General features: G+C 44.4%; 1 protein-coding gene across 9 annotated transcripts in view; it reads right to left on the bottom strand.

Annotated features, from left to right (window-relative positions):
* Nucleotides 1-26,895, bottom strand: part of RBMS2 (RNA binding motif single stranded interacting protein 2) — a 96,077-nt gene that overhangs the window by 6,371 nt on the left and 62,811 nt on the right. For 4 of the 9 annotated variants that reach the window (XM_059403455.1, XM_059403454.1, XM_059403458.1 and 1 more), the window contains 11 exons: nucleotides 21,818-21,984; nucleotides 16,131-16,189; nucleotides 15,166-15,257; nucleotides 13,611-13,768; nucleotides 5,983-6,062; nucleotides 5,738-5,847; nucleotides 5,400-5,446; nucleotides 5,134-5,227; nucleotides 1,290-1,367; nucleotides 875-980; nucleotides 212-292 (listed from right to left, as the gene is read on the bottom strand). In XM_059403455.1, coding sequence (XP_059259438.1) covers nucleotides 212-292; nucleotides 875-980; nucleotides 1,290-1,367; nucleotides 5,134-5,227; nucleotides 5,400-5,446; nucleotides 5,738-5,847; nucleotides 5,983-6,062; nucleotides 13,611-13,768; nucleotides 15,166-15,257; nucleotides 16,131-16,189; nucleotides 21,818-21,984 — 1,072 coding nt within the window. Of the gene's footprint in view, nucleotides 1-211; nucleotides 293-869; nucleotides 981-1,289; nucleotides 1,368-5,133; nucleotides 5,228-5,399; nucleotides 5,447-5,737; nucleotides 5,848-5,982; nucleotides 6,063-13,610; nucleotides 13,769-15,165; nucleotides 15,258-16,130; nucleotides 16,190-21,817; nucleotides 21,985-22,573; nucleotides 22,700-26,895 lie in introns of those variants that run through there. The other 5 variants (XM_059403460.1, XM_059403463.1, XM_059403459.1 and 2 more) reach the window with 4 other exon arrangements.

The following is a 26,895-nucleotide window of genomic DNA, read 5'->3' as shown; positions in this document are numbered from 1 at the left end:
CAAGTGCAGCCAGCCTCAAGCAGCAAGGGCCTGGTCCAAGGACGCAGACGAGGTCCTCCCCTCCTACGTTCATCCGCATACCTACCAGCTGCCGGTAGCCCAGAAGCAGCATCACCGGTAGAGGAAGATCTTCAAGTGGCGGAAGGGGGCGTGGGAGAGCTACCTCGGTTCATGTTTCCTACCCTCCAAGCAAAGAGTCGAGAGCTCTTACCTCGGATGCAACACCGGAAGAAGGCGCGGGGGTGTACGGGGAGAGGTAAGCTCCGGGCACGGGGGCGGCCGCTGGCACGTACTAGAAGGAAACCCAGCCACAGGCTCAGAGCAGTGAGGGGACTCCTGGCGACATTTAAAGCACCCGGGAGCTCTAAATCTAGGGATGCCTAGGTCTCATCCCCAGAAGAGTCAAACAGCTTTGTCCCGAGCACTCCAGGGGTGTTTAAGTTGGGCGGGGGGGGGGGGGGGGCGGTGCTTGGAGAAACTTGCCTCCGGGGCTTCCCTTCCTTCTCCTCCTTCCCCGCGTGCACACCGCGCGGGGGCCAGGGCCGCAGACCTAGGAGCAGCCTGCTGAGCGCCCCCCACCACGTTCTTCTTGTCACCATGTTGGGAAGGATTTCTAGTAAATATGTGGGAGCTCCTGGGTAAACTGCTGTGTTGACAAAGCACTGTCTAGTTTCGTAGGTGCAGATCAGTTAAAAGGAGTGAGCCGGGAGCCGAATGGCTACGTTCTGTGGCTCTCCTACTCTGCGTCTGAGTGTGCCTTCCAGGACACGGACGCGGCTGACACCCTCGATCACAGGCATCTCCACTACAGAGCACCGCACAGGTACTCCTTGCTCCGTCAGAGTCTGGAGTCAGAAATACCGCTTTACCGTGCCTGGGCTGCTGAGGGAGAGGTGCCCCAGCTGCTGGGTGAGGGGTCCCATCATGGAGGCAGGCTGGAGAGGAATGGGGTGATCCATCCCCGGCGGCAGAACGGAACCCTGGAGGCAGGAACAAAGGGCAGGGTTCGCTGGCAGCACCCAACAGACCTGCAGTGAGTTCTGCCTCTCGGGGCTGCTGAAGACAGACATTTCAAAGTCCTGGGAGAGGACAGGGGAAAAGCAACCCAACTGTGCAACAGAAACAGGTGCTCTAAATCTAAATGACAAACTGACAGTTCAGGTCACTCCGCTGGGCTGCACAAGGGACTGAGCCAGAGCTCACGCGCCCACATCATCTATCGTCAGATCCCACTGTTTTTCTTTACATCACACCGCCCCTTTGGCTTCTGCCCACGCCGGAACACTCACTGGAGGCTGCACGAGGTATGACTGGGGATGCATCCAGGACGGGTTAGGTACTTGCAGAGGAGATGTCTGGCTTATTCTCTAGTGCAAACAAAAGACACAGACAAAAACAATAATCGCCTAGAAACTACTGTTTTTCCCAGTAGCCTAATAATGTTCAGCAAAACCCCAAAAAAGTACCCCCTCACAAAACAGAAACATGAAGAATAAACTCTTTAAAAAATATTTGCAACCCGTACATGTCAACAAATAACCCAATTTAAAAATGGACAAAAGATAGGAATACACTGAAAAGAAATTTAAAAAATTAAATTTTTTTTTTTTAAAGATTTTATTTATTTATTTGACAGACAGAGATCACAAGTAGGCAGAGAAGCAGGCAGAGAGAGATGAGGAAGCAGGCTACCCGCTGAGCAGAGAGCCCGATGCGGGGCTCGATCCCATGACCCTGGGATCATGACCTGAGCCGAAGGCAGAGGCTTTAACCCACTGAGCCACCCAGGCGCCCCAAAAATTAAAATTTTTTTAAAAAAAGATAAGAATAGCTTCTTCTCTAAGAAGATACACAAATGGCCAATAAGCACATGAGAGAGGCTTGACATCATGAGTAACCAGGGAAATGAGAATCACGACCATGATGAGATCACTTCACACCCACCAGGATGGCTGTAATGAAAAGAACAGAAGAGTGGGGACTGGATGGCTCAATGGGTTGTGTCTCACTCTTGATTTTGACTCCAGTCATGCAGGGTCGGGGGATCAAGCCCTGCATCAGACTCCTCACTCAGCAGGGAGTCTGCTAGAAATTCTCTCTCTTCCTCTTCCTCCCCCCAATTCTCTCTCTCTTTCCTTGCTTAAAAATAAATACATCTTGTAAAAAAAAAAAAAAGGACAGAACAAACGTCATACACTGTGGGCAGGAATATAAAATGGTACAGTGTGCCATTTCCTCAAAAAGTTAGACACAGAGTTCCTGTGGAACCGAGCAAGTCCACTGGAAGTGTATATCCGAGAGAAGTCAAAACATGTGGGGATACAAAAATCGTACACAAATACTCAAAGCAGCATTATTCTAATAGCCAAAAGGTGGAAACAACTCAAAAGGCCATCAACTACTAAGCAGAAAACAAACAGGTATAGTCACACAGCGGCGGGAGACGGACTCAGTCCTGCTGTGTGCTACAACATGGATAAACCTCGAAAGCATGCCAAGTGAAAGTAGCCCGACCCCAGAGACATCCACTGCACGCTTCCATTTACACAAAGTGGCCAGGATAGGCAAGTCTACAACCAGAGTACATATCTCAGTGGGTGCCCCAGGGGTGGGGGTGAGGGAGAATGGGCAATGATGGCTACTGGGTACATAGCCGCTTCCTGAGCTAACAGAAATGTTCTGGGATTAGATAATGGTGACAGCTACATAACTTGGCAAAATATAATTGAAACTACTGACCTGGATACTTTAAGTAGATGAATTTTATGGTATGTGAATCATCTCAATTTTATTTATTTATTATTTTATTTATATGACAGAGAGCGAGAGTACATGCAGGGAGAGCAGCAGAGGAAAAGGGAGAGAGAGAAGCAGAACACAGAGCAGGGAGCCCCATGTGGGACTCCATCCCAAGACCCTGGGATCATGACCCGAGCCAAAGGCAGACATATAACTGACTGAGCCACCCAGGTGCCCCGGGGGAATTCAATTAAGGAATTCAAAAACTAGTGGAAAAATAGAAATGTTTAACTATGTATAAATTTTAAACTTTTGTGAGGTTTTTTTGTTGGGGAAAACGAGCGATTCCCAAAGTGTGGTCCCGGGACAGGCAGCAGGAATTAGCAGCAGCATCTGGGAAACAGAAATACAAATTCTTGCCTCCTAGCCTAGATTTACTGAGCCAGAAATTCTTTGTGTGGTGCCAGTAATTTGGGTTTGATAAGCTTTCCAAGTGATTCTGATAGCTCAAGCTTGAGCACCAGCGCACAAAGTCAATGGACAAAAATTAAACCTGGAAAGACATTTGTAAGAAAGATAACAGTCAGAAGATTAATACTTTAATAATATGGAAATGGTTTTTGTGAGTTGAGGGAAACGAATAACCAAACAGAAACATGGGCCAAGGGCGCCTGGGTGGCTCAGTGGGTTAAGCCGCTGCCTTCGGCTCAGGTCATGATCTCAGGGTCCTGGGATCGAGTCCCGCATTGGGCTCTCTGCTCAGCAGGGAGCCTGCTTCCTTCTCTCTCTCTCTCTGCCTGCCTCTCAGTGTACTTGTAATTTCTCTCTGTCAAATAAATAAATAAAATCTTTAAAAAAAAAAAAAAAAAGAAAGAAACATGGGCCAAGCGTATGAAGAGCCACCAGAGAAGAGCAAATCAAAATACGACAAACACACAGACACGCTTCAACTCGGCTGTAGTCAGGGAAGTGCAAATTAAAGTAACAATGCACTTTACACCTGCTGAGATTTAAGGAAAAACTTGAAAAGACCACTGTCACTTATGGCTGGAGGGAAATGGCCACTCAGACATCACTAGTGGAAATCTGAACTGACATGGCCTTTGCGGAAAGCGATGGACAACACCTGCAAAACTCAATGGCCATATACTAGCCAACCTGGCAATCCCATCCTCGGATTCCAGCCCCCAGAAACACCAGTACTCCTATCTAAGAATGTGGGCATGAAGATCTTTACATATGCATGGTTGTGTTTCTGGGAATTAGAGCCCAAGGAATGAGACTTCGAGTTGAATAATATATGGATGGAAGTAGTATTTGTACCAGAAAAGCCCTGAAATCCAACTGAATGCCCTTCACGGAAGTAGGCTTGAAGAATCCTGATCTCTCTGCTGCATGAAATACAGTGCAATCGTTAAAAAAAGAAACAATCAGGGGCGCCTGGGTTGCTCAGTGGGTTAAAGTCTCTGCCTTCCGCTCAGGTCATGATCCCAGGGTCCTGGGATGGAGCCCTGGAGCCCCTCATGGGCTCTCTGCTCAGCAGGAAGCCTGTTTCCCTTCCTCTCTTTCTGCCTGCCTCTCTGCCTACTTGTGATCTCTGTCAAATAAATAAATAAAAATCTTAAAAAAAAAAAAAAAGAATCAGAACAAAAAATCTCACTATTAGCTACATCAGAATCACCTGGAGGGACTATTAAAAAATACTCAGCTGGCTGGGGCAGGGCTGAGGATGGTGACAGGAGCACGAGCACGTGGAATACAGGAGAGGATTAAGAGGTACAGAGTAGCAGGTACAAGATACCTGAGTTACAGGGATGGAAAGCACCCCATAGGGAATACAGTCAATAATACTAGAATAACTTTGTATGGTGACAGATGGTGACTACAAAAAACAGATTGCTGGGACCCATCCCCAGAGTTTCTAATTCAGCAGATCTGGGGTGGAGTCCAAGAATTTGTTTTTTGAAATTCCCAGGTGATACTGTTCGTCCCGGCACCAAACTTTAAGAATCACTGGTTTAAGATACTGTTAAGTGAGAGGAGTAAAGTGTAAAAAATATATTTAATCTGGCCAGATTTTTTGTAAAATAAACAATGGCTTCCAAAATTGTATACATATGTGTATATGCACATGAAGAAAAATCTGGAATTTTCTGAAATATAAAACTAAAAATCTAATAATATAGGTTTACTTGTGGGGTGACGGACAGAGTAAAAGGATACTACCATGACAGTCTGTCATGTGATCAGACATTATGCTTTCATGTAAAATTATTTGTGAGCAGTATGTATAAAGGAAAAACTAAAAAATAAGAAGTTTCCAGCCTTACACTCCTTTACCTAAAGCACAGTGACAGGGGAAAACCCCACACCCTTTTCTGGGCACGAACATACCTGATAGGAAGACACAGGAGATGGAAGGTAGGGGGAGAGGGCGGACTGAGCAAGCATCCTGTTGGGGGTGATGTTATAAGGAGCCGGGTAAAACCTGGAGGAAGGAACCTCATCAGTAAGGAGCCACAGGAAACCACAAGGTAAGGCCCCCACTGATAGACACAGCCACTTCCCACTAACTGCTCTTTAAAAACCAAGACGAAACATCCCAGTGTCTGGATGTGTTGACATTTTTCAGGTACCCCAATTCTATATAACACCCTTACCCATTCTGAAGAGCTGTGGTGGGGTCATAGGTCAAGGCCATACCACCCTGTAAAGGAAGAACACAGTTCATATTGCGAGCCCTTGGGGAGAACAGGAGGAAGGCCAGAGTGTCAAGACTGGGATGTATCTGACTCAACAGATTAAAGTGAATTAAACCAGAATTTGCCTGGTTGCGTGGGCTACAAAATCCCACTGAAGACCATGAGAAGCAGCCGGCTGTCTCTCAGTTACTCAGTATAACTCTCACACTTGCCACTTAAACTCACAGAAATTGGGCCCTAGTTATTTCCATTCCACATCAATGTCCTTAGTACTGTCTCCTCAGAGGTCCTCTTACCATATCTCCGTTCCTTGGCCAGGCCCGTCCATTTTGCATATATTTCCCTTGGTTCTGTCGTTTCTTTGGACCACCATCAGCAAATTTGCAAAGCAAGGGATCAGATGGGGCTGCCAAGGAAGAAAGCAAAGACACAGCTGAGTCCCACCTCACTTAGTCCACTCACACTCATGCAAAGCGCCTCCAGAATCTTCACTGGAAGTAACAACCTATGGGTCTCTCAGCCTGATTCCCAGAAGCCTCACCTGGTACTCCAGCAGGTGTCTTAATGTATTTTCCATTAAAGTGGGTGATGATGGCTTCACACTTCTCTGTGGACTCCATCCTAAGGAGCACAAGAAGGGTTAGTTTCTAGCTTCTCTAGGATCTGTGCTCCCCCTACATTCAAAGAGAAAACTTAAGTTCCCAGCCCACAAGTGGTCCAGAAGTTGTGACTATAAAAACAGAGTCTCCTCCACACAAATTCAAGATAACTTGAAGAGGCAACTCTAGCTTCTATGCAAGTTCCCTCAACTGGCTCCTGCTGGGCACCTGAAAGGAAAAAGGAAGCTATGCTATTCCAAAGACACTAATGGATGGGCCCACTATTAGGTCTGATTCATTAACAAGAAACAAGAATACATAGTGGTTGTCATCATCATCAACTTTTTTTTTTTTAAGATTTTATTTATTTATTTGACAGAGAGAGAGAGAGAGAGAGAGAGTGAGTTAGTTCACAGCAGACAGAGAGGCAGGCAGAGGGGGAGAGGAGGAAGCAGGCTCCCTGCTGAGCAGAGAGCCCGATGCGGGACTCGATCCCAGGACCCTGAGATCATGACCCGAGCCGAAGGCAGCAGCTTAACCCACTGAGCCACCCAGGCGCCCTGGAGTTAAAGTATCTTGTTAGAGAAAGACAAATAACTGAGTAAGGAATCAGAAAATCTAGATTCTTGCTCCAGGTCACTACCTCAAATTCTGTGAGTTAGGACCTGCACAAAACCCCATTGGACCCATTTTTCATTTCTGCATTAGACATAACATCCATCTACCTACTATAAAGCAAATAAGATAATGTATTTCCATGTGTTCTAAAAATTCTAAGGGTCTATATGACACAAGGCACAGTATCTTTCCCTCCTCCCCTATTTATTATTTATTTATTTTAAAGCTTTTATTTACTTGCGATAAAGAGAGCCCATGAGAGAGAAAGAGAGAGAGAGAGAGCGCGCGCGCGCGTGCCTGCACACAAGCTGGGGGGAGGGTCAGGAAGAGAGAGAGAATCAGGCTTCCCGCTGAGCGGGGAGTGTGAACTGGGGTGGGGTCCTGGGACCCTGGGATCATGACCTGAGCCAAAGGCAGACGTTTATACTACCCAAGCACCTCTCTTTCCTTCCATATTTAAATTAAATCTCATTATATTTTCTATGCCAATAACCACTAAAAATACGAACCAGTCCTATGAAGGTAGTCACTAAAAAAAGGCCTCACATGGAAACGTTTAGGGAAAAACCATGAGCTAGGTATCCCAGAGCAGCAGTCTTCAGTTGGGTTACTTCTATTTCTTAATCTTCCAAGAGCATGAGCAGGCCTGGGGAGTTTTACGAGAAGGGCTCACGGAACCTCTGCTTCCTCATAAGCTCTTTCCTACAACTGAGGAACAGTTGTGTTCCTGTCTGAGGACAGCTCATCCTCACAGAAGATCCAGGCCCTCTCACAGCCACAGCTTTGCCTTTCCTCTGCATGTATCCCTAAATTCAACAGGAGGCAATGATGCCTGACTCATTCATTCATTCATTTATTATTTATTTATTTATTATTTTCAGCATAACAGTATTCATTATTTTTGCACCACACCCAATGCTCCATGCAATCTGTGCTCTAATACCCACCACCTGGTTCCCCCAACCTCCCGCACCCTCACCCCTGCCACTTCAAACCCCTCAGATTGTTTTTCAGAGTCCATAGTCTCTCATGGTTCACCTCCCCTTCCAATTTCCCCTAACTCCCTTCTCCTCTCTAACTCCCATGTCCTCCATGCTATTTTAAGTCTTTTTCTAAGTCAGATGTTTCTAATTATTTCAGCAAGCTGGACAACTCAGCAGGTTGTTAACTGATGCAGAAAAAAATCAGGTTTTTTTTTTTTAAAGGTTTTGTTTATTTTTTGACAGAAAGAGAGAGATCACAAGTAGGCAGAGAGGCAGGCAGAGATAGAGAGGAAGGGAGGCAGGCTCCCCTGTGAGCAGAGAGCCCGATGCGGGGCTTGATCCCAGGACCCTGGGATCATGACCTGAGCTGAAGGCAAAGGCTTTAACCCACTGAGCCACCCAGGCACCCCAAAAAAATCAGTTTTGATGGGTCGACTACCTTGGTTCTTGGCTTATAATTGAGAAAGAATTCAAAGAATTCCTATTTTAACAAAACTCTTCTTAAGAGTCCCATTTACTTATTTATGTGAACAAGGTTTCTCAGCATGAAAACAAACAACAGATACAGAATTGATATTATAGCAATAAACAATAGTCATTGTTGGCTCCACGACCTAATTAGAAAAACCTAAACATAATGAAACTTATCCACGTCATAGGAGTAAGCTTCTCCAAGTAAATTTACTTGATGTGTAGTGTCTCACAACTGCAGGAAAAAGGTCTTATTTATTGTATATACATATTTTTTTAAAGGTTTTATTTATTTATTTGACAGACAGAGATCACAAGCAGATAGAGAGGCAGGCAGAGAGAAAGAGGAGGAAGCAGGCTCCCCGCTGAGCAGAGAGCCCGATGTGGGACTTGATCCCAGGACCCTGAGATCATGACCTGAGCCGAAGGCAGAGGCTTAACCCTCTGAGCCAGGCAGGCACCCTGTATATACATATTTTTGATGCGGAAAAGTATGACAGGATGATCCACAAAAGACTTACAACTATAAAAATACTCTATACTAGGGGCGCCTGGATGACTCAGTGGGTTAAAGCGTCTGCCTTCGGCTCAGGTCATGATCTAAGGGTCCTGGGATCAAGCCCCGCATTGGGCTCTCTGCTCAGCAGGCAGCCTGCTTCCTCTTCTCTCTCTGCCTGCCTCTCTGCCTACTTGTGATCTCTGTCTGTCAAATAAATAAATAAAATCTTTAAAAAAATAAACACCTCTATACTAGAATGCAATTCTGTAAGGAAATGGAATGAAAGTTCAAGATCAAGAACAAACAAGGAACACTATAATAAAAATGACATGAATTATGACTATCATAGAAGAAATGCCCCAAGTATTTTTGTTTTAAAGTAGGCTCCACCCTGAGCCTGCGGCCCTACACAGGGCTTGAACTCACAAACCTGAGATCAAGAGTCAGAGGCTTACACTCCTGAGCCACTGGGATGCCCTGCCCTAAGTATTTTTATTTTTATTTATTTATTTGTCAGAAAGAGAGAGAGCACAAGCAGGGGTAGTGGCAGGCAGAGGGAGAAGCAGGCTCCCCGCTGAGCAAGGAGGTACATGTGGGACTTGATCCCAGGCAGATGCTTAACTGACTGGTCCCTTAACAGTCCCTGGCCCCAAGTTTGGTTTGTTTGTTTTCTTTTTTATTTGACAGAGATACAGTGAGAGAGGGAACACAAGCAGGTGGAGAGTCAGAGGGAGAAGCAGGCCCCCTGCTGAGCAGCCCCCACTCCCGCCAAGCAGGCAGCCCAATGCGGGACTGGATCCCAAGACCCCAGTATCAAGACATGAGCCAAGGCAGCCCCATAAGGACTGAGCCACCCAGGCGCCCCAGCCCTAAGTTTTTTTTGTTTTTTTTTTTTTAAGATTTTATTTATTTATTTGAGAGAGATCACAAGCAGGCAGAGAGGCAGACAGAGAGAGAGGGGGAAGCAGGCTCCCCGCCAAGCACAGGGCCAGATACGGGGCTCAATCCCAGGACCCTGGGATCTTGACCTGAGCTGAAGGCAGAGGCTTTAACCCACCGTGTCATCCAGGAGCCCCCTGGCCCTAAGTATTTTTAAATGGATGATTTTGTGAATCAAATTGCTATGACACTTAGATCCATTTGGATGCATTTACAAATGACATGACAGTTTTTTTTTTTTTTTTTAATATTTTATTTATTTATTTGACAGATAGAGATCACAAGTAGGCAGAGAAGCAGGTAGAGAGAGAGGAGGAAGCAGGCTCCCCGCTGAGCAGAGAGCCCGATGCGGGGCTCGATCCCAGGACCCTGGGATCATGACCTGAGCCGAAGGCAGAGGCTTTAACCCACTGAGCCACCCAGGCGCCCCATGACATGACAGTTTTATTTAAAATGTCAATATTTGTAATTTGCTGGAAATTAGACTTCACAAGATCTAACCGTATGAAGAAAATGTGTAGACTGTAGCATACGCACATGCAAGAGATTTCGCAGGTTTTCAAGTCTTCGAAGCCAGTTTCCAACCTGAGCTCTGAAGTACCCCATGCCACTGTGGTGAGCTCACAGAGACACATGCAGGGGATTTTTTTTTTTTTTTAAACTTTCTAAGGAAAATATAGCAACATCTATTAGATACTGTGTGGAGTACCAATTCTAAACAGGTCACCATTTCAACACTGGATCACCCTACAATCCTTTTAATAACGTTCTTTTTGCAAAGCTGGTTTTTCCATGGTTGCTACGACAAACGCAAATACTGTAGGAAAATCTATGTGTGATAGGAAATGAGAGTGTAAGTGTCCAATCTGATTCCAAGGTTCAAGAAGTTGTGCAGTGTTCAATAGGTAGACATCCTATTAGTAAATACTAGCATGTTTAAGAATGGAATAAAAAATCTTTTTCTTTTTTTAAGATTTTATTCATTTATTTACTTAGAGCACGAGTGAGCAAGCAAGTGAGGGAGCGGGGGTCGGGGGGAGGCAGGAGCAGAGGGAGAAGCACAAGCAGACTCCATGATGAATGCAAAGCCTGACACAGGGCTTGATCTCATGACCCTAAGATCATGACCTACGCCGAAAACAAGAGTTGGACGCTTAACCAACTGAGCCACCCTGGCACCCCTCACCTTTTTTTTTTTTTTTAAATATTTATTTATTTATTTGACAGAGAGAGAGATCACAAGCAGGCAGAGAGGCAGGCAGAGAGAGAGAGAGAGAAGGAAGCAGGCTCCCGGCTGAGCAGAGAGCCCAATGCGGGGCTCGATTCCAGGACCCTGGGATCATGACCTGAGCCAAAGGCAGCGGCTTAACCTACTGAGCCACCGAGGCGCCCCTTTTTTTATTTTTATTTTTTAAGTAAACTCTACTCCCAGTGGGACTCAAACTCATGACTCCAGGATCAAGAGTCATACGCTCTACCAAATGAGCCAGCCAAATGACCCTTAAGTATTTCTTTCGGTTTAGAGCAAAAAAAAAAATGCTGACACAACTTAAGGTGCCATGAACTGAAAAGGATTGAGAACCTCTGCTTTAAGAGAGTGTCGGAGCCAAACACAGTGATCCGAAGGGTCGCCTGAACCCCAATGTTTATGTAGCAGCAATGACCACAATACCTAAAATGTGGAAAGAGCCCAGATGTCCATTGACAGAAGAATGGATAAATAAGATGTGGTATATATATATATATATATATACATGTGTATATATATACATATATACATATATACATATATATACATATACATATGTATATATATACATATATATGTATATATATTCCATTGTGTATATATATATACATATATATGTATATATATACACAATGGAATATATATATGTATACATATATATACATATATATATTCCATTGTGTATATATATATATATGTATATATATACACATGTATATATATATATACACAATGGAATAATACTCAGCCATCAAAAAAAAGAAATCTTGCCATTTGCAATGATGTGGATGGAACTAGAGGGTATTATGCTAAGCAAAATGAGTCAATCAGATGATTTCACTCACATATGAAATTTAAGAAACAGGGACGCCTGGGTGGCTCAGTTGGTTAAGCAGCTGCCTTCGGCTCAGGTCATGATCCCAGCGTCCTGGGATCGAGTCCCACATCGGGCTCCTTGCTCCGCAGGGAGCCTGCTTCTCCGTCTGACTCTGCCTTCCACTCTGTCTGCCTGTGCTCGCGCTCACTCGCTCTGACAAATAAATAAAATCTTAAAAAAAAAAAAAAAAAAAAAAAAAAAAAGAAATAAAAGAAAAAAAAAAAAAAAATAGGGGAAGGGAGGGAAAAATAAAACAAGATGAAATCAGAGAGGGAGGCAAACCATAAGAGACTCTTAACAATAGGAAACAAACTGAGGGTTGCTGGAGGGGAGGCAGGGGATGGGGTAGCTGGGGCCTGGGCATTAAGAAAGGCACATGATGTAATAAGCACTGCATATTTAATAATTTTTTTAAAAAATATTTTATTTATTTGACACAGAGAGAAAGATCACAAGTAGGCAGAGAGAAGGGGGGGAAGCAGGCTCCCTGCAGAGCAGAGAGCCCGATACCTAACCCACTGAGCCACCCAGGCACCCAGCACTGGGTATTTACAAGACTGATGAATCACAGAAGTCTATCTCCGGAACTAATAATATACTATATGTTAACTGAATTTCAAAAAAAAAAAAAAAAAAAAGTGTGGGAGCAAAAACAGTTTGATGAGCACTAGCCTAGGAACTTTCTTTTAGTTATACTTGGGATTGCCAGCAGGTGGTGCTCCCCAGACTGAGCTGGCTAGGGAAGAGACCCTCCCCATTCCTTGTTAGCAAGACATGGAGAAACACTCCAGAGTAAAGGAGTGCTCCTGGAACAGACAAGGTATTATAAAACAAAATGCGACCTTCAGATCACATACTCCAATCGTTTTTCAAACTTTCAAGCTTTCAGAAAAAGCAACAGAATCTCCTTTCAAACAAAATCTTAAAATAAAGGCAAAAACATTTCTTCAATGGGCTGGGAGAAGCCAAAGCCTTACAGTGACAGGTAAGCTCTGAACTCCAGGGCTCTAGGGAACACCTGAGGAAAACCACTCATCTCTGTCATTCTCCACTTCACAGAGTAAACCAAGGCTTAGGGGCAGTTAGTGGCAGGGTTAGTTCCAGAATCTAAGTGTCAACAGAACTGAAAAGGAAGACCAAATCTCCTACTTCATCCCACTGATCTTGAAGCCAGAGGATTAGGGGCTGTTCTACTACCCACTGCTAGGGGACCCTGGGCAAATCTCTTCACAGTGAAGACTCTGGTTACATAAAAGGATACAAAATTAGTTTATTCTGCTTGGGTTTGGATCAAAGGAACAAATGCTAGAGTTGCAAGAAATGGTGGGGAAAGGATAAAGAACTGAGGGCAAATGGGTCTTTAAGTATTGTGACCTATAGTTTATTTTTTTTTAATTTTTATTTGTTTAAAGATTTTACTTATTTGACAGACAGAAATCACGAGTAGGGGGGGGGGGAGGCTTCCTGCTGAGCAGAGAACCTGATGCATTGAGGAGCTCCAGGACCTTGAGATCATGACCTGAGCCGAAGGCAGAGGCTTTAACCCACTGAGCCACCCAGGTGCCCCTACTGTTTATTTTTTTTAAAGATTTTATTTATTTATTTGACAGAGAGAGAAAGTGAGAGGGGTAATACTTGCAGGGGGAGCAAGAGAGGGAAAGGGAGAAGCAGGCGGAACATCGAGGAGCCCAATGCAGGGCTCAATCTGAGGACCCTGGGATTACCACCTGAACTGAAGGCAGAAGTGTAATGATTTAGCCACCCAGGTGCCCCATGACCTACAGTTTAAATGTACTTCTGATTCACTGTCAAGTACTTTAGTTTGGCCCCTTGAGGGAGGGGGCACAGATTTTTTTGGTGACCTTCTAAAGGACTTTTTTTTTTTAGGGACATTCTTCATTAACCTCATCCTTTCCCATTCTGGCGTCCCTCACCTTGCAAAGCCAACCCCTCTGCTGGTCCCACTGGTATCTCGGAGGATTCGAGTGGAGATAACCTGGCCAAAGGGCTTCAGCATCCCCTCCAGTTCTTGCTCATCCATTGAGAGTGGAAGGTTTGATATGTATAAATTTGTAGGGTCTTGCTCCTGTTGCTGTGGGAAAAAAGTGAGAAAATGAAGCTCACATTTCTTATCCCTCCCCCACCCTTGGCAGCCCTCATTTCAGAAAAGACATGGTAGGAAGCGGCCCACATAAACAAAAGGAATATTAACTATTTTTAACACCTAGTCCTACTACCATGGACTCTATGTTGAGTCCAGGCGAAAAAGAAAAAGAGAAAAAAAAAAAGCAGACTTAGTATCTCTAGTGCTTTACAAGCCCGCTGATGAAGTTCTGGCTGTCTCTTTAAGAACCAGGCAGACCAGCCCTCCTCCCTCGCCGCCAACAGCCTATTCCGGGGCTGGAGGCTGGATTCTCAGGACTTTGCCGCTCCCCTGCCGGACTGTTTTAAGTAATCCCCCTCCCTCTTCTTCCGGCCGCAGCAGAATCCTCTGGGTAGAAATGCCTGTTCGTTCCCCAGAGGAGAGAGAGCAGGAAGAGGGAGAAGGGGAAAGGGAAGGCAATGTGCTGGGGGTGCGCCCGGGGCCAGATCCAGATGTAGAGTCACTGGGTTGCCCTGTAGGCCAGAGAGCTCTAGTCTCATAGGAACCCTGAAAGCTCCTGAATTCCACTGTCAGAGGGCTCTTCTCCAGAAAGAAAAGCCCCTCTAGGGGGCAGAATGTGCAAAATGGCAGTAACTTCCCAGAGCTGTATTTTTAAAAACTGAAGCAGTCCCTGCCCCAGACAGTGGGTCACCGGCAACTTCACCCCTCAGGGCTTGGTGTCTCTTCCACCAGACAGCGAAGGGGAGTGGGCAGGCCTGCCTCATCAGCTCTACAGAGTAATCACACTGATTTCCAGAAGGTGATGGGGGCAATCCCACCTCCAAAGAGGGACAGAAAAGCCTCGAGTTTTCTAGTAGTTTGGATTAAAAGAAAAGCTCCAAGGAGATGTGACAAGGAGGGACAGTTTCCTTCCTTGCTGTGGCTTCCCTCTCCCCCACCCCTAACAACTCTCCTACCCTACCTCCCTCCACCCCCAAAGAGGCAGCCAGAGGCTCTGAACTTCTGAGTTGCACAACTGGCTTCTTCAGAGAATGTTGCAAAACTACCACAAGCTGCCTGGTAGGGAAGTGGGCCAGGGTGGAAATGGGGAAACAGCAAGAGAAAGGGAAGCCTTTTGACCCTCTCACCTGCTTATGTTATACTATCTGATGAGAGGAACAGAGTCTCCAGAGCTACCGCCACAGAGTTTGAAGAACTTCCTCTGGCAGCCAAGGGGTGCTCAGTGGGACCCTGGCCCAGCCTGTCTTTGGCCAGATAGAGTCAAAAAGTACAACAGATAGCCTGTGCCCATCAAATTCATGGCCTTGTGCCCTATGGAAGCCCTAGAACTTGACCTCTGCTAACCAACACCCCTCTGAGGAACAGACGTGGGGCAGAAGGCTCACCTTCGCCATCTGTGCCTGTACACCACTGGCTTTCAGCGCCGCAACAGCTTTCTGCGCTGCTGAAGGACTGTCGAAGTCCACAAAGCCATAGCCTGGAACAGGGAAACAGCATCACTGGGGGGGGGGGGGGGGGTGAGGGAGGTGGGAGGCCCAGGCTTTTCAGGAGACAGAGGAAGAGTCAGGATCCACGGAACAGAAGTGGTAGGGAGAGAGAGAAATTAAGAGGTTTCAGGTGGTTATCCGTGTGCTCTTCAAACCCTGGGATATTTGGTCTGTTTTACGGCTAAGAATGCCAAGGGCAACAAAGTCCTTGTGAAATTCCTGCCTTTGCCCTCCCCACTAAGAAATGAGAGGTTTCAGAAAAGAGGCTCTTTTAACAGTCCGCAGCCCCCACTCCTAACAGAACGCTTCCCTGCTTTCTAGCCACTTCCCAGGAATGCTAGGCGTGTTGGGAATAGGGCCTCTCTGCTGCAGACCAGACAGCCAGCCGCCTGACAGAAGCCCCACCCCGCCCCAAAGATCTCCTTTCCATCCTTCCTCTCTTCATCCCCTCCCAGAGCTGCTCAAAACCTCGAAAAGCTATTCATCCTTACAAAGTAAGACCCACCAGAACACCCCACCACTGTCACCACCACAAGGCATTTAAAAGGGTTTACTAAGTAGAAATATCTTACCTACCCACACCCACCCTCCAGTCTGGGGAAGCTTCTTGGAAACATGAAGTCCAAAATAAGCCCAAGGAACTCACTCTGTGCAGGCTTCTAGCACTGGGTCCCCAGAAGAGCGTTTTCAGCTCCAGCTGCCTGGTCTCCGAACAACCTAAATATCTACTAGTCTTTAAAGCCTTAAAACCTCAGAGACTCCTCCCTGGCACTGGGTCCTAGGAGCACAGAGCAGTAGAGCAGAGGCAAGGCGCAGCCTCCCTCGAAGTCACTCTCCATCACCCAAGACAACTGTTCCCTCACCTTTGCATTTGTTCGTGCTCTTGTCCAGGATGGCCTTAGTGGAGACAATCTTGCCATATCTGAGGGAAAAGAAAAGGCTAAGTGATAATGTAGGGGCAAGGATTTGGAACAGGACAGACACTGAGATATCTGGACGAGTCCATGCCCTTTCTTCACAACTGTTCCCACTTAAACCTTAACAAAAACAAGAAGAAATGAATTTAAAATGTCATACTTATCATACAAAATCTAGTCTCCAAAGGTGCCTACAAGAAATAAGGTAACTATAATTCTTTACGATAACAACACATTTCTCTCTTCTTCCCCAACTAAGACTCAGGTGTGAGTTGGAAAGAGACTAATATCTTCTGGAACGAAGCTTGGTGGTGTCCACATAGAGTGCGTACGGGCAGAGCTCTGGCCCTGGAGTTCCTTGCAGACTAACTATAATCCTTGATAATTATTTTCTTTTGGAGAAACACCATTCCTCCTAGGAAAACCTGTAGACATTTCTCTTCTCTGACATCCTGTTCCCCACCCCTGGGCAAAGGTTAACCTGTGTCAAACTGTTCAAACCCTGGTTCTGCTACTTTGTAGCTATCCACCATCGTGGACAAGTCATTTCACTTTCTGGGGACAAGTCATTTCACTTTCCGGGGCCTCAGTCTTGTCATCTGTAGAGACCGGATCATTGGGAATATGAAAAGAATTCATGAATATAAGGCACTAATGTCCACCACTTGGTAAACACTTAGAAGTTCTTAATGTTCTTAATGTCATTATTATTGTTATTGTTTTTGTTATTATACATATATATAAATTATTATATTCAAGGAACCTCAACCTTAATGCAAGCAGTTCTCTCTCCTGCTTTGCTTTAGTCTAAGACTTCTATTTCTCACTGTCAAGACCTAAGCATGTTAGGGAGATGAATGGGTATAAGACCAGGTACAACAACAGTATAAGGTAAATTGCCCAAAACGTAACAATAAGACAAAATGAAGATTGCGCATTCTTTCAATGTCATTCTGGAATACTATCTCAAAGGCCTATTTGAAATATATTTCTTTTTTTTTAAAGATTTTATTTATTTGACAGAGAGCTCACAAGTAGGCAGACAGGCAGGCAGAGAGAAAGGAGGAAGAAGCAAGCTCCCTGCTGAGCAGAGAGCTGGACATGGGACTCGATCCCAGGACCCTAAGATCTTGACCTGAACTGAAGGCAGAGGCCTAACCCACTGAGCCACCCAGGTGCCCCATGAAATATATTTCATTATCTAGGGGGAATGTTTCTATATTTACTACCAATAGAATCCAGACCTTGCGAAGATACACATTAACTTGTAGATTTTGTCCAGGAGAAATGCAAGTTTTTTTTTTTTTTTTTTTAAATTCTTAAAGAAGGTTTTATTTATTTGGGGGAGGGGAGCAGAGGGAGAGGGACGGGCAGATTCCGTGGTGAGCAAAGAGCCCATTGTGGGCTTGATCCCATGACCCTGAGACCATGACCTGAGCCAAAATCAAGAGTTAGAGAATCGGGGCGCCTGGGTGGCTCAGTGGGTTAAAGCCTCTGCCTTGGGCTCAGGTCATGATCTCAGGGTCCTGGGATCTAGCCCTACATCGGACTCTTTCTGCTCCACAGGGAGCCTGCTTCCTCCTCTCTCTCTGCCTGTCTCTCTACCTACTTGTGATCTCTGTCTGTCAAATAAATAAATAAAATCTTTAAAAAAAAAGAGTTGGAGGATCAACCAACTGAGCCACCCAGTGCTCTGATGCCAATAATTTCCGTCCAGTAGAAAAGAAAATCCCAAAGATTACTGTTTTATAATGTCCTGTAGGAGATGAACCAGTTTTGTATATAACCTAGCAATCCTATTCTAACATTCTTTCTTCAGTACCTACACTCAATCCTTCAAGTGCTCTTTGAACCCATTTTACCATCCTATTGGTTCCCTTATTAAAGAATGAAATAAATCTTGAGCATGTGTTTACCTATATTTGTAGGAATCATGTTTGTCAACTTTCTGAAATGTATACTTTGGCAGCAGAGTCATGTGGATTTCCCCGAACTTGAGCAGGGCAGTACCACAGGTCAAGACTATACTAGAGGCGTTCCACTAGAAAGAAGTCTCTACATTCTTCTCTAGGAAGGTGAAAATATTAAAGATTCAGGACAGAAATCACTAATAGAATCAGAAGTACAGGATTTAAGTGAAAACAGCTGGCAGGAACTGAATACGAGACCAATACCCCAAACAAGTGTTGTGGGTTTTTTTCCCCCTTTTACCCTTAAAGAACATATGATGATTGATATATTTGTTTTGCTCCTTGGCAGCCTCTCATGGACTTTTTTGGTGGGGTTTCTGTCACCCAACAGATTAGACAGGCTAAGTAAGCCAAGCAGTGGTCTGGAGGTTGGGGAAAAAACACATTACAAGAGGGGCACCTGGGTGGCTCAGTGGGTTAGGCCTCCACCTTTGGCTCAGGTCATGATCTCAGGGTCCTACGATGGAACCCCGAATCGAGCCCTGAATCGAGCCCTGCATAGAGCGCTGCACTGGGCTCTCTGCTCAGCAGGGAGCCTGCTTCCTCCTCTCTCTCTGCCTGCCTCACTGCCTGTCAAATGAATATATAAAATCTTAAAAAAAAAAAAAAAAAGAAACACATTACAAAGGTGGTGGGGATCAATGTGGTGACTCTAGCCCTCCAGGGTCACCTTTTGGATTCTTCCCCGGATGTAGGCAAGAGAAAGGAGGTATGAGAGCAGCGGGAGAACAGGCATGCTGCTGCCCTTACTGGGGCACCAAGGTGGAGCTTGATGTGGTCTGAGCAGGGTGAGACTTAGAGCCCAGAGTTTCCATGGCAACTGGCAACAGCTGGGTTGCTGCTGCTTCCTCCGCAGAGGAAGGAGCCCCTCCAGAGAATGAGGGGTTCCAGTCCCAGAATCCATGCCTCTCTGGCCTGCCCAGCAGAGTTTAGCATCCAGCAACATTCACTTCCTCTCCAACCTGGAGACACAACTGGGCCCAAACAGGAGGTCCCTCTATGCATGGTAAGAACCTTCTTAGAGAGGTTCCAGTTCCAGGATGCTCAAGAGAAGCCATAAGGGTTCCAGCTTTCTCTCTTCTCAGTCTCCTTTTTTGTCATAGTTCATCTACCACCTAGTCTTTCCCTGCCTCATTTCTGCTTCTCTGTAGTCCCCTATCGGGGTACTGGTTTCTAGCCCACATCATGACCTTGACTACTCTTATCTCTTCAGATAGACTCAAAGGTAAGGCAGCTGATGGGAAGAGCAAAATGAAAGTCTAAAAGCATAGTGAAGTAGAAATGAGTTTCTGTCTGTCTCATGGAGTGAGAGAATTTTTGTAGTCCATTATATTTAGTACAAGAAACACAGGGTGAAGAAATCAAGGAACTAGACACATATGAGAGTCTTTTGCCTCATCAACCAACATTTCTGCCAATTCCCATTTCTCTCAAAAATTACTAGTCCTAGACTAAGTCCCCTCACTTCCATTGAAATACTTTTCTAGCAAGGTGAGCTGAGGTAAAGAAACCAATTTTACACTAATGCCCAATGTTTAGAGATGGAGTCTGTGCAGCCCAGCACTAGCAAAGTCCATGTGATTTGCATGGACCAAACCTCAGAAGAATAAGGGACTTATAAAATACCTCTGATAACTCCCACAACTACATTTTGTGGGGCAGAATGTTCTGCCTTTCCAGGATTTGGAACAGTTGGAATTTACATATACTGTTGTGGGAGTCTGGATTAGTTTGACCACTTCAGAAAATCATTTAGTAGTATCTACACAAGCTGAACATATGGATATCCTGTGACTCAGCAATCTTATTCCTAAGTATATACCCAACACAAATGTGTACACATCTGTACGAGAAGCCATGTACAAGTTCATGGCAGCATTATTCGTATTGACAATAGTCACAAACTGGAAACAATTAAAATGTCCAGCAACAGAATGGGTAAATAAACTATAGTATATTCCTATTAAGGGAATTTTAAAAAGATTCTATTTATTTATTTGACAGAGAGAGACATATCGAGAGAGGGAACACAAAGTGGGAGAAGCAGGCTTCCTGCTGAGCCAGGAGCCTGATGTGGGGCTCGATCCCAGGATGCCAACACACCTAACGATTGAGCCGCTTAGGTGACCTGACCGAATTCTAGAAAGCAGTAAGAATAATCAAAATTTTGTGACGTGCAATGATGTAGAGGAATCTCACAAGTAACACTGAGCAAAAAGAAGCCAGACACAGAAGGGCATGTATGCTCTAGCACTGTCTTTCCATGAAGTACAAGCAAACCACACCAACCAATTATTTAGAATCCAAACGGTAGATTGCTTGGGTGTAGGGGGTAGAAACTGAGAGGTGGGCTTCAGAAGAGCTAGTAATGTTCTATTTCTTGATATGGTTACCAGGGACTCTTAGGAGGGTCTGTTCACTTTGAGACATCACTGCTGTATATACATTCATGATTTGTGCACTTTTCTATACGTTTGTTACATATCAATAAAAAGGTTTAAAAGATGGTAATTACACAGTCTAAGGTTTCTATTTCTTTCCACCACTCATTTACCCAAACTCAATTTTCTCCCTCCCCACTCCCAGACTTCTTCCTCTAAGCATCCCCCCAAATGTATCATTCAAAACACGTATTTTTCTGGGGCACCTGGGAGGCTCAGTCATTAGGCAGCTGCCTTCAGTTCAGGTCATGATCCCAGAGTTCTGGGATTGAGTCCCGAATCCTGTTCCTGCTCAGTGGGAAGCATGCTTCTCCCTCTGCCCACCCCTGCTTGTGTTCCCTCTCTCATTGTCTCTCTGTCAAATAAATAAAATCTTAAAAAAGAAACACACACACACGCACACATTTTTCTACCCAGTGGAACTGAGCTGGCATCTTTGGACTCTTGCCATTTTTCCACCATTCCCAACGGGACTAATTCCACAGTAAGTCTCTCTACCTCATGACTCAAATCTACTGTGAAGAACCCCTAGAGGTCTGTAGCGGGGAGATGCTGAGCGACAGCCTCTTTCTCCACCTTCTCCTTTATCCACTAATTCGAGAGCTCCTCCGGGTCACTGGGATTATCTCTATCAGCAGAAACGCTCCTCAATATATAATTCAATTGGCTAGTTCCACTTTCTTCTATCCCTACTGCCTTCTAATCAGTATCTCTAGGGACATTGAGCATTTTTTAAAAGATTTTATTTATTTGTTTGTTTATCAGAGAGAGCACAAGTAAGGGAAAGGAGCAGCAGGCAGAGGGGGAAGCAGGCTCTCTGCTGAACTAGGAGCCTGATGTGGGACTTGATCCCAGGACCCTTGGGATCATGACCTAAGCCTAAGGCAGACACTTAAGTGACTGAGCTACCCAGGTGTCCCAGGACATTGAGTATTGCTATTTGAGGCATAAGGACAATACTCTTTCCACAAAGACCATCAATTCTGGGAGCACACTGGAAACAGTCACACTAGGCTCCAAAGGCCAGTCCCATCCTGACTTCCCTCAGAGTAACATATAAAGGTTTTATATATTAGTAGCAGGTAGAATTTCTTTACGAGGGCCTGCTAAGAAATCTTGTGACAAATAGGACTGCATTTCAGGACATGAGTATCTGGCAAGAAGCCAGTATCACCAAATCCTTACTAGCCCTTGAAGCCTACCCACATGCTCCCCAACTTACGACTGGCACAATTTGACAAGGTCCTGGTCAGTAGTGCCTGGTTGCAATCCCCGGATATAGAGGTTGGTTTTGCTCAACTGGTCATTTCCATTGCTCCCACTGCTGTTGTTTGGGGTACTGTTGCTGGGACTAGGTGGTGCCATCTGCTGAGACAATGACACATATGGCTGCAGAGAGACAGGAGGAATAGAAGGTCAGAAGATTATACCTATAGATACCAGAAAGTGAGGAAGATCCTGGCTTCTTGGAAAGAATGATTCCAAACTTAACAGCAATGAACTCAATAGAGAGTAAAACCAAAACAAACTAAAGGAATTCCTCTCTGCCATAGAATAAGAACACATGTAACTATCTTACCTCTCTTTCATGAATAAAGAGATGCCAAAATCCGCTTGTTAAAGATTTTGGAAAAAGGCACTTTGTTATAGTAGAATGCTTTTATCCTACTGATACTGGAGAACACAGTGTATGCCTCTTAAGTAACCTATGTAATGAGACAGGGCTAATAAAATCTAAGTTCTATTTAAAAATGATGATGATGAGGGGCGCCTGGGTGGCTCAGTGGGTTAAAGCCTCTGTCTTCGGCTCAGGTCATGATCCCAGGGTCCTGGGGTGGAGCCCGGCATCGCATCGGGCCCTCTGCTCTGCAGGGAGCCTGCTTCCTCCTCTCTCTCTGCCTGCCTCTCTGCCTACTTGTGATCTCTGTCAAATAAATAAATAAAATATTTTTTTAAAAAATGATGATGACAAGGGCACCTGGTGGCTCAGTTGGTTAAGCGACTGCCTTCAGCTCAGGTCATGATCCTGGAGTCCCGGGATCAAGTCCCTCATCAGGCTCCCTGCTCAGTGGGTAGCCTGCTTCTCCCTCTCCTTCCTGCTCCTTTCCTCTTTCACGATTTCCGTCTCTCTCCCTCCAATAAATAAATAATTTAAAAACCTTAAAAGATATAAAAATGATGAAGGCAAAATAATAAAACTTTATCAAATCATGAAAGTATAAATAAGTTTAACATAGATGATTCAAAACACTGTAGAATATGAGAAATGCCAAATCCCTGTAGGAGCTTAAACATTTCTGTAAACTTAGACAAATAAAATGAAATACTAATGACCATGTAAAAATACTAATTACCGGTAAAAACTAAAATTTGTTACCATACTAATAGGGATTTAGTCCTAAGTTACAAATTTTGAAAAGTTTAACTGAGTGAACAATAGATACATTATGGTCAAGGAAACCCAAGATTTGGGACCAAGCATCCCTTATCTTTCACTACTGATAGCAGGACAGACAACCAGAGTCTGCTACATTTTTAAGGTACTTCCATTAGAGGCAAATACCAAGTTGGCTGGAATATGGATCAATTCCTCATGGATATTTTAAATCCTTATATTCTAATCAGGCTTTTGGTGTTTACATTTATATTGGGTTCATAATACTCTAAATCTGCATAGTTACCTATAATATAATGCATTTTACTATACCACACTCATATTCAAGTTCTCCCTAGGCTCAAAGCATTTATAATATTAATCTATTTGGAATTACTTCCCTCTCAATGCTAGTTTCATCTCCAGGTTTCTCCTCCCTCTCTCTTTGGTGGTGGTGTTGAGGACAAGCAGTACTAACAGAAGAAAAAGAGAAACATGAATATCAAAGAGAGGAAATCTTCCCCCTCAAAAAATCTTAATTAATGTGAATTATGCCTCTTCTATTTTATGCCCCTGACCTTGAGCAAACTTTAAAATCTTTGCTTGGGCTAAAATATGTTGAAGTAGGAATTTTCTTATCACTATACACAATAAAAAATGTGCACCCACTTGCACAAACATACTTTATCTCTTGGCCCTATACTGCAGCAAAGAGTAGAACCAAGACCATATTCTGAGAGGGCTCAAAGACTCCTGATCTACTACGGCTCTCACACACCAGTTCCAGTTCCCATCCCTGTCCCCCTTCTCTTTGCCAGAACTTGTACTAGGATTTCCCATATAGAACAATCCATGTGACGGTGGTGATAATGATCAGCCATGTGATGGTGGTGACAGTCACGTGATACAGTCAATAAGGGCAGGATGGTGCATGGGGCATGTGTGTATTTTTTTTTTGTCATGTGTGTATTTTTTTTTTAAGATTTTTTTTTTTTTTAATTTATTTGTCAGAGAGAGCGCGAGCGAGAGTGAGCACAGGCAGATAGAGTGGAAGGCAGAGTCAGAGGGAGAAGCAGGCTCCCCGCGGAGCAAGGAGCCCGATGCGGGACTCGATCCCAGGACGCTGGGATCATGACCTGAGCCGAAGGCAGCTGCTTAACCAACTGAGCCACCCAGGCGTCCCTGTCATGTGTGTATTTTATTTTTTTAAAGATTTTATTTATTTATTTGACAGAGAGAGATCACAAGTAGGCAGAGAGGCAGGCAGAGAGAGAGAGAGGAGGAAACAGGCTCCCTGCTGAGCAGAGAGCCCAATGTGGGACTCGATCCCAGGACCCTGAGATCATGACCCGAGCCGAAGGCAGCGGCTTAGCCCACTGAGCCACCCAGGCGCCCTCATGTGTGTATTTTTAAGCAACTTTTAGACAAGACAAAAATAGGGCAAATAAACCTACAAGTCATACATTCAGCTCTGGAAATGGCAGTACTCATTTTAAGAATGACACTGAAGGGGCGCCTGGATGGCTCGGTCTGTCAAGCGTCTGTCTTTGGCTCAGGTCATGATCTCAGGCTCCTAGGATCAGGCTCCCCACCTCTGCTCAGAGGGGAGTCTGCTTCTCCCTCAGCCTCTGCTCCTCCCCCCAACTCATGCTCACTCTCTTTCTCTATCTCAGATAAATAAATAAGTAATCTTTTAAAAAATGACATTGAAATCTCCATTGAATTACTAGATCTACAATAACAATCAAATACTGGGGCACCTGGGTGGCTCAGATCATGATCCCAGGGTCCTGGGATCCAGCCCCATATCATCAGGCTTGCTAGTGAGCCTGCTTCTCCCTCTCCTTCTACTGCTCCCCCTGCTTGTGCTCTCTCGCTCTGCCAAATAATAAATGAAATCTTTAAAAATAATAATGCAAATACTAGAGGGCTCAGGCCCCCTCCATTATCATTACTATCCTAATTGTACCACCTGATTTAAAGTACATTCAAAACTGTGACCTGTATTCTAATCATGATTGTTCCCAAGGTCAGAATAAGATTACTGCTAAAGATCATTCAGTAGTATATGTCTTTTCTTGTCTCCAAGGAATTACTATTATTTACCCTTGGCTGAGAAAGCCAAAATTTTCCTCCTGAATAGGAGATTCTAGGCCTGGGGTGATGATGATGATGACAAATGATCATGATGACATGAACTACAACAGTGGCAGAAAAAGCATCTCCAGTAGCATGAGACCATTTGCTTGAGTTTATCTAGCCCCTTTCCCAGTGTGAGAGAACATCTCTAAGAAAAAGTATCAAAGACGCCAGGACTGTCCAAACAAGAACACAAGCTTTACTGAGGAAAGAGATATACTGAAAAGACATTACTGGTTTGCTACATAGCTATAACCTTGGCTTTAATACTAAGGTCTTAGCTATTAACTTAAAAATTAACTTAGTTGATAATAAACTTATTGCAAGGCCAGAAAAATTCCTAGGAAAAAAGATATGATTCAAAATAACCCCTTCTATCTCTTGATATTCCTATGTAGCTTCTGCAAATGCCACATAGGTTTGGCTCCAAGGAGAAAGAGTATTAATCAATCAATCAATCAATCAGGGAAGCTCCTAAGTAAAGCCTATCTGGCTTCACAAAAGAATATATTTGGACAGACATAATAACAAATGTAAACTAAAAATCCATGTTTATCTATGTAGGTAAGAGAGAAAAGAGGAGTATGCACAATGGTACAGAGAAATGAGATATTCTTATGGGGGGAGGGAAGGATAGGGAAGTATTGTCTTTCTTAGCGCCTACCGAAATGGTTCTCTGAGGTCACTGGTCCTCTGCCAGGGCCTAAGGCTAGAAATTGAAGAGCAAGATATTCTTTTAATCATCCTGTATTATGGTAGATTTCATAAACCAAAGCAGACTCTAAATCTTAAAGCTAATATGCTTTTCATCACTTTGTCCTAAAAAATGTCATTTTCATGTAAGGAACACAGATAGGGTTATTAGAGAAGAGGAAATGGCTGAGTTATTACTACATGAGGTTCTTTTCAGGAAGGGACAGAAATCTATTATAGCATCTATCAGTTAACTACATTCCTTTGAATGACGTGTAGCTTTGTTTTGCTCCTAGAAGAAAAAGAAAAACTGGCAGGATTTTATGTATAACCTTGGCTCATATTCATGTAGGTGGAACCCCTGAAGTCATTTGGATTAGTGGCCACTGAGAACAGGACTGGGAGGGGCACGTGGGTGGCTTAGTTGGTTAAGTATCTGCCTTCAGCTCAGGTCATGATCTCTGGGTCCTGGGATCCAGGCCCGTGTCGGGCTCCCTGCTCAGTGTGGAGTCTTCTCCCTTTCTCTTTGCCCTTTCCTTGCTCACATGTACACAAATGCATGCTCTCTCCCTCTCAAATAAATAAATAAAATCTTAAAAAGAGAGAGAGAGAGAGAGAACAGGACTTGGAACTGTCCAATGCCCGGTAATTCCAAGATGTGAACTCTCTAAACAAGGGCCTTCACATTCGGCCTAGAATCTTAGATGCCTGAGATTATTAAATCTGCCTTCAGAAATAAAGGATGATAGCATATTATGGATCAAAGGGATATGTAAAGTTATCCAGTAGAAGAGTACAGGTATCAGTGTTCTTCGGAAGGAGATTTAATTCTGGAAATGAATGGGAAACATGAGTGGGTTTATGAATAGAGAAAGGATGCCACGGATCTCAGCTACATCATCAAAGCTGGTTCAGAGAGGTGGGAGACCAGAGGTGGTAAGACTATTAGGAGATATGAGACATGAAGGGACATAGGAAAAAGCCTAAAGATTGGTGGGGGAGTGTTTAAACGATGTGCAGAAAATACACTGTGATACATCCCAGAAGAATACCTGGGGATAAATACCAGGAAAAGGACTGGTAGGATCCAGATA

This window comes from Mustela nigripes, chromosome 6 (genome assembly GCF_022355385.1).
Source record: "Mustela nigripes isolate SB6536 chromosome 6, MUSNIG.SB6536, whole genome shotgun sequence".
Lineage (NCBI taxonomy): Eukaryota > Metazoa > Chordata > Mammalia > Carnivora > Mustelidae > Mustela > Mustela nigripes.
The sequence above is the reverse complement of the archived record's forward strand: the minus strand, read 5'-3'. Positions and strand labels throughout refer to the sequence as shown.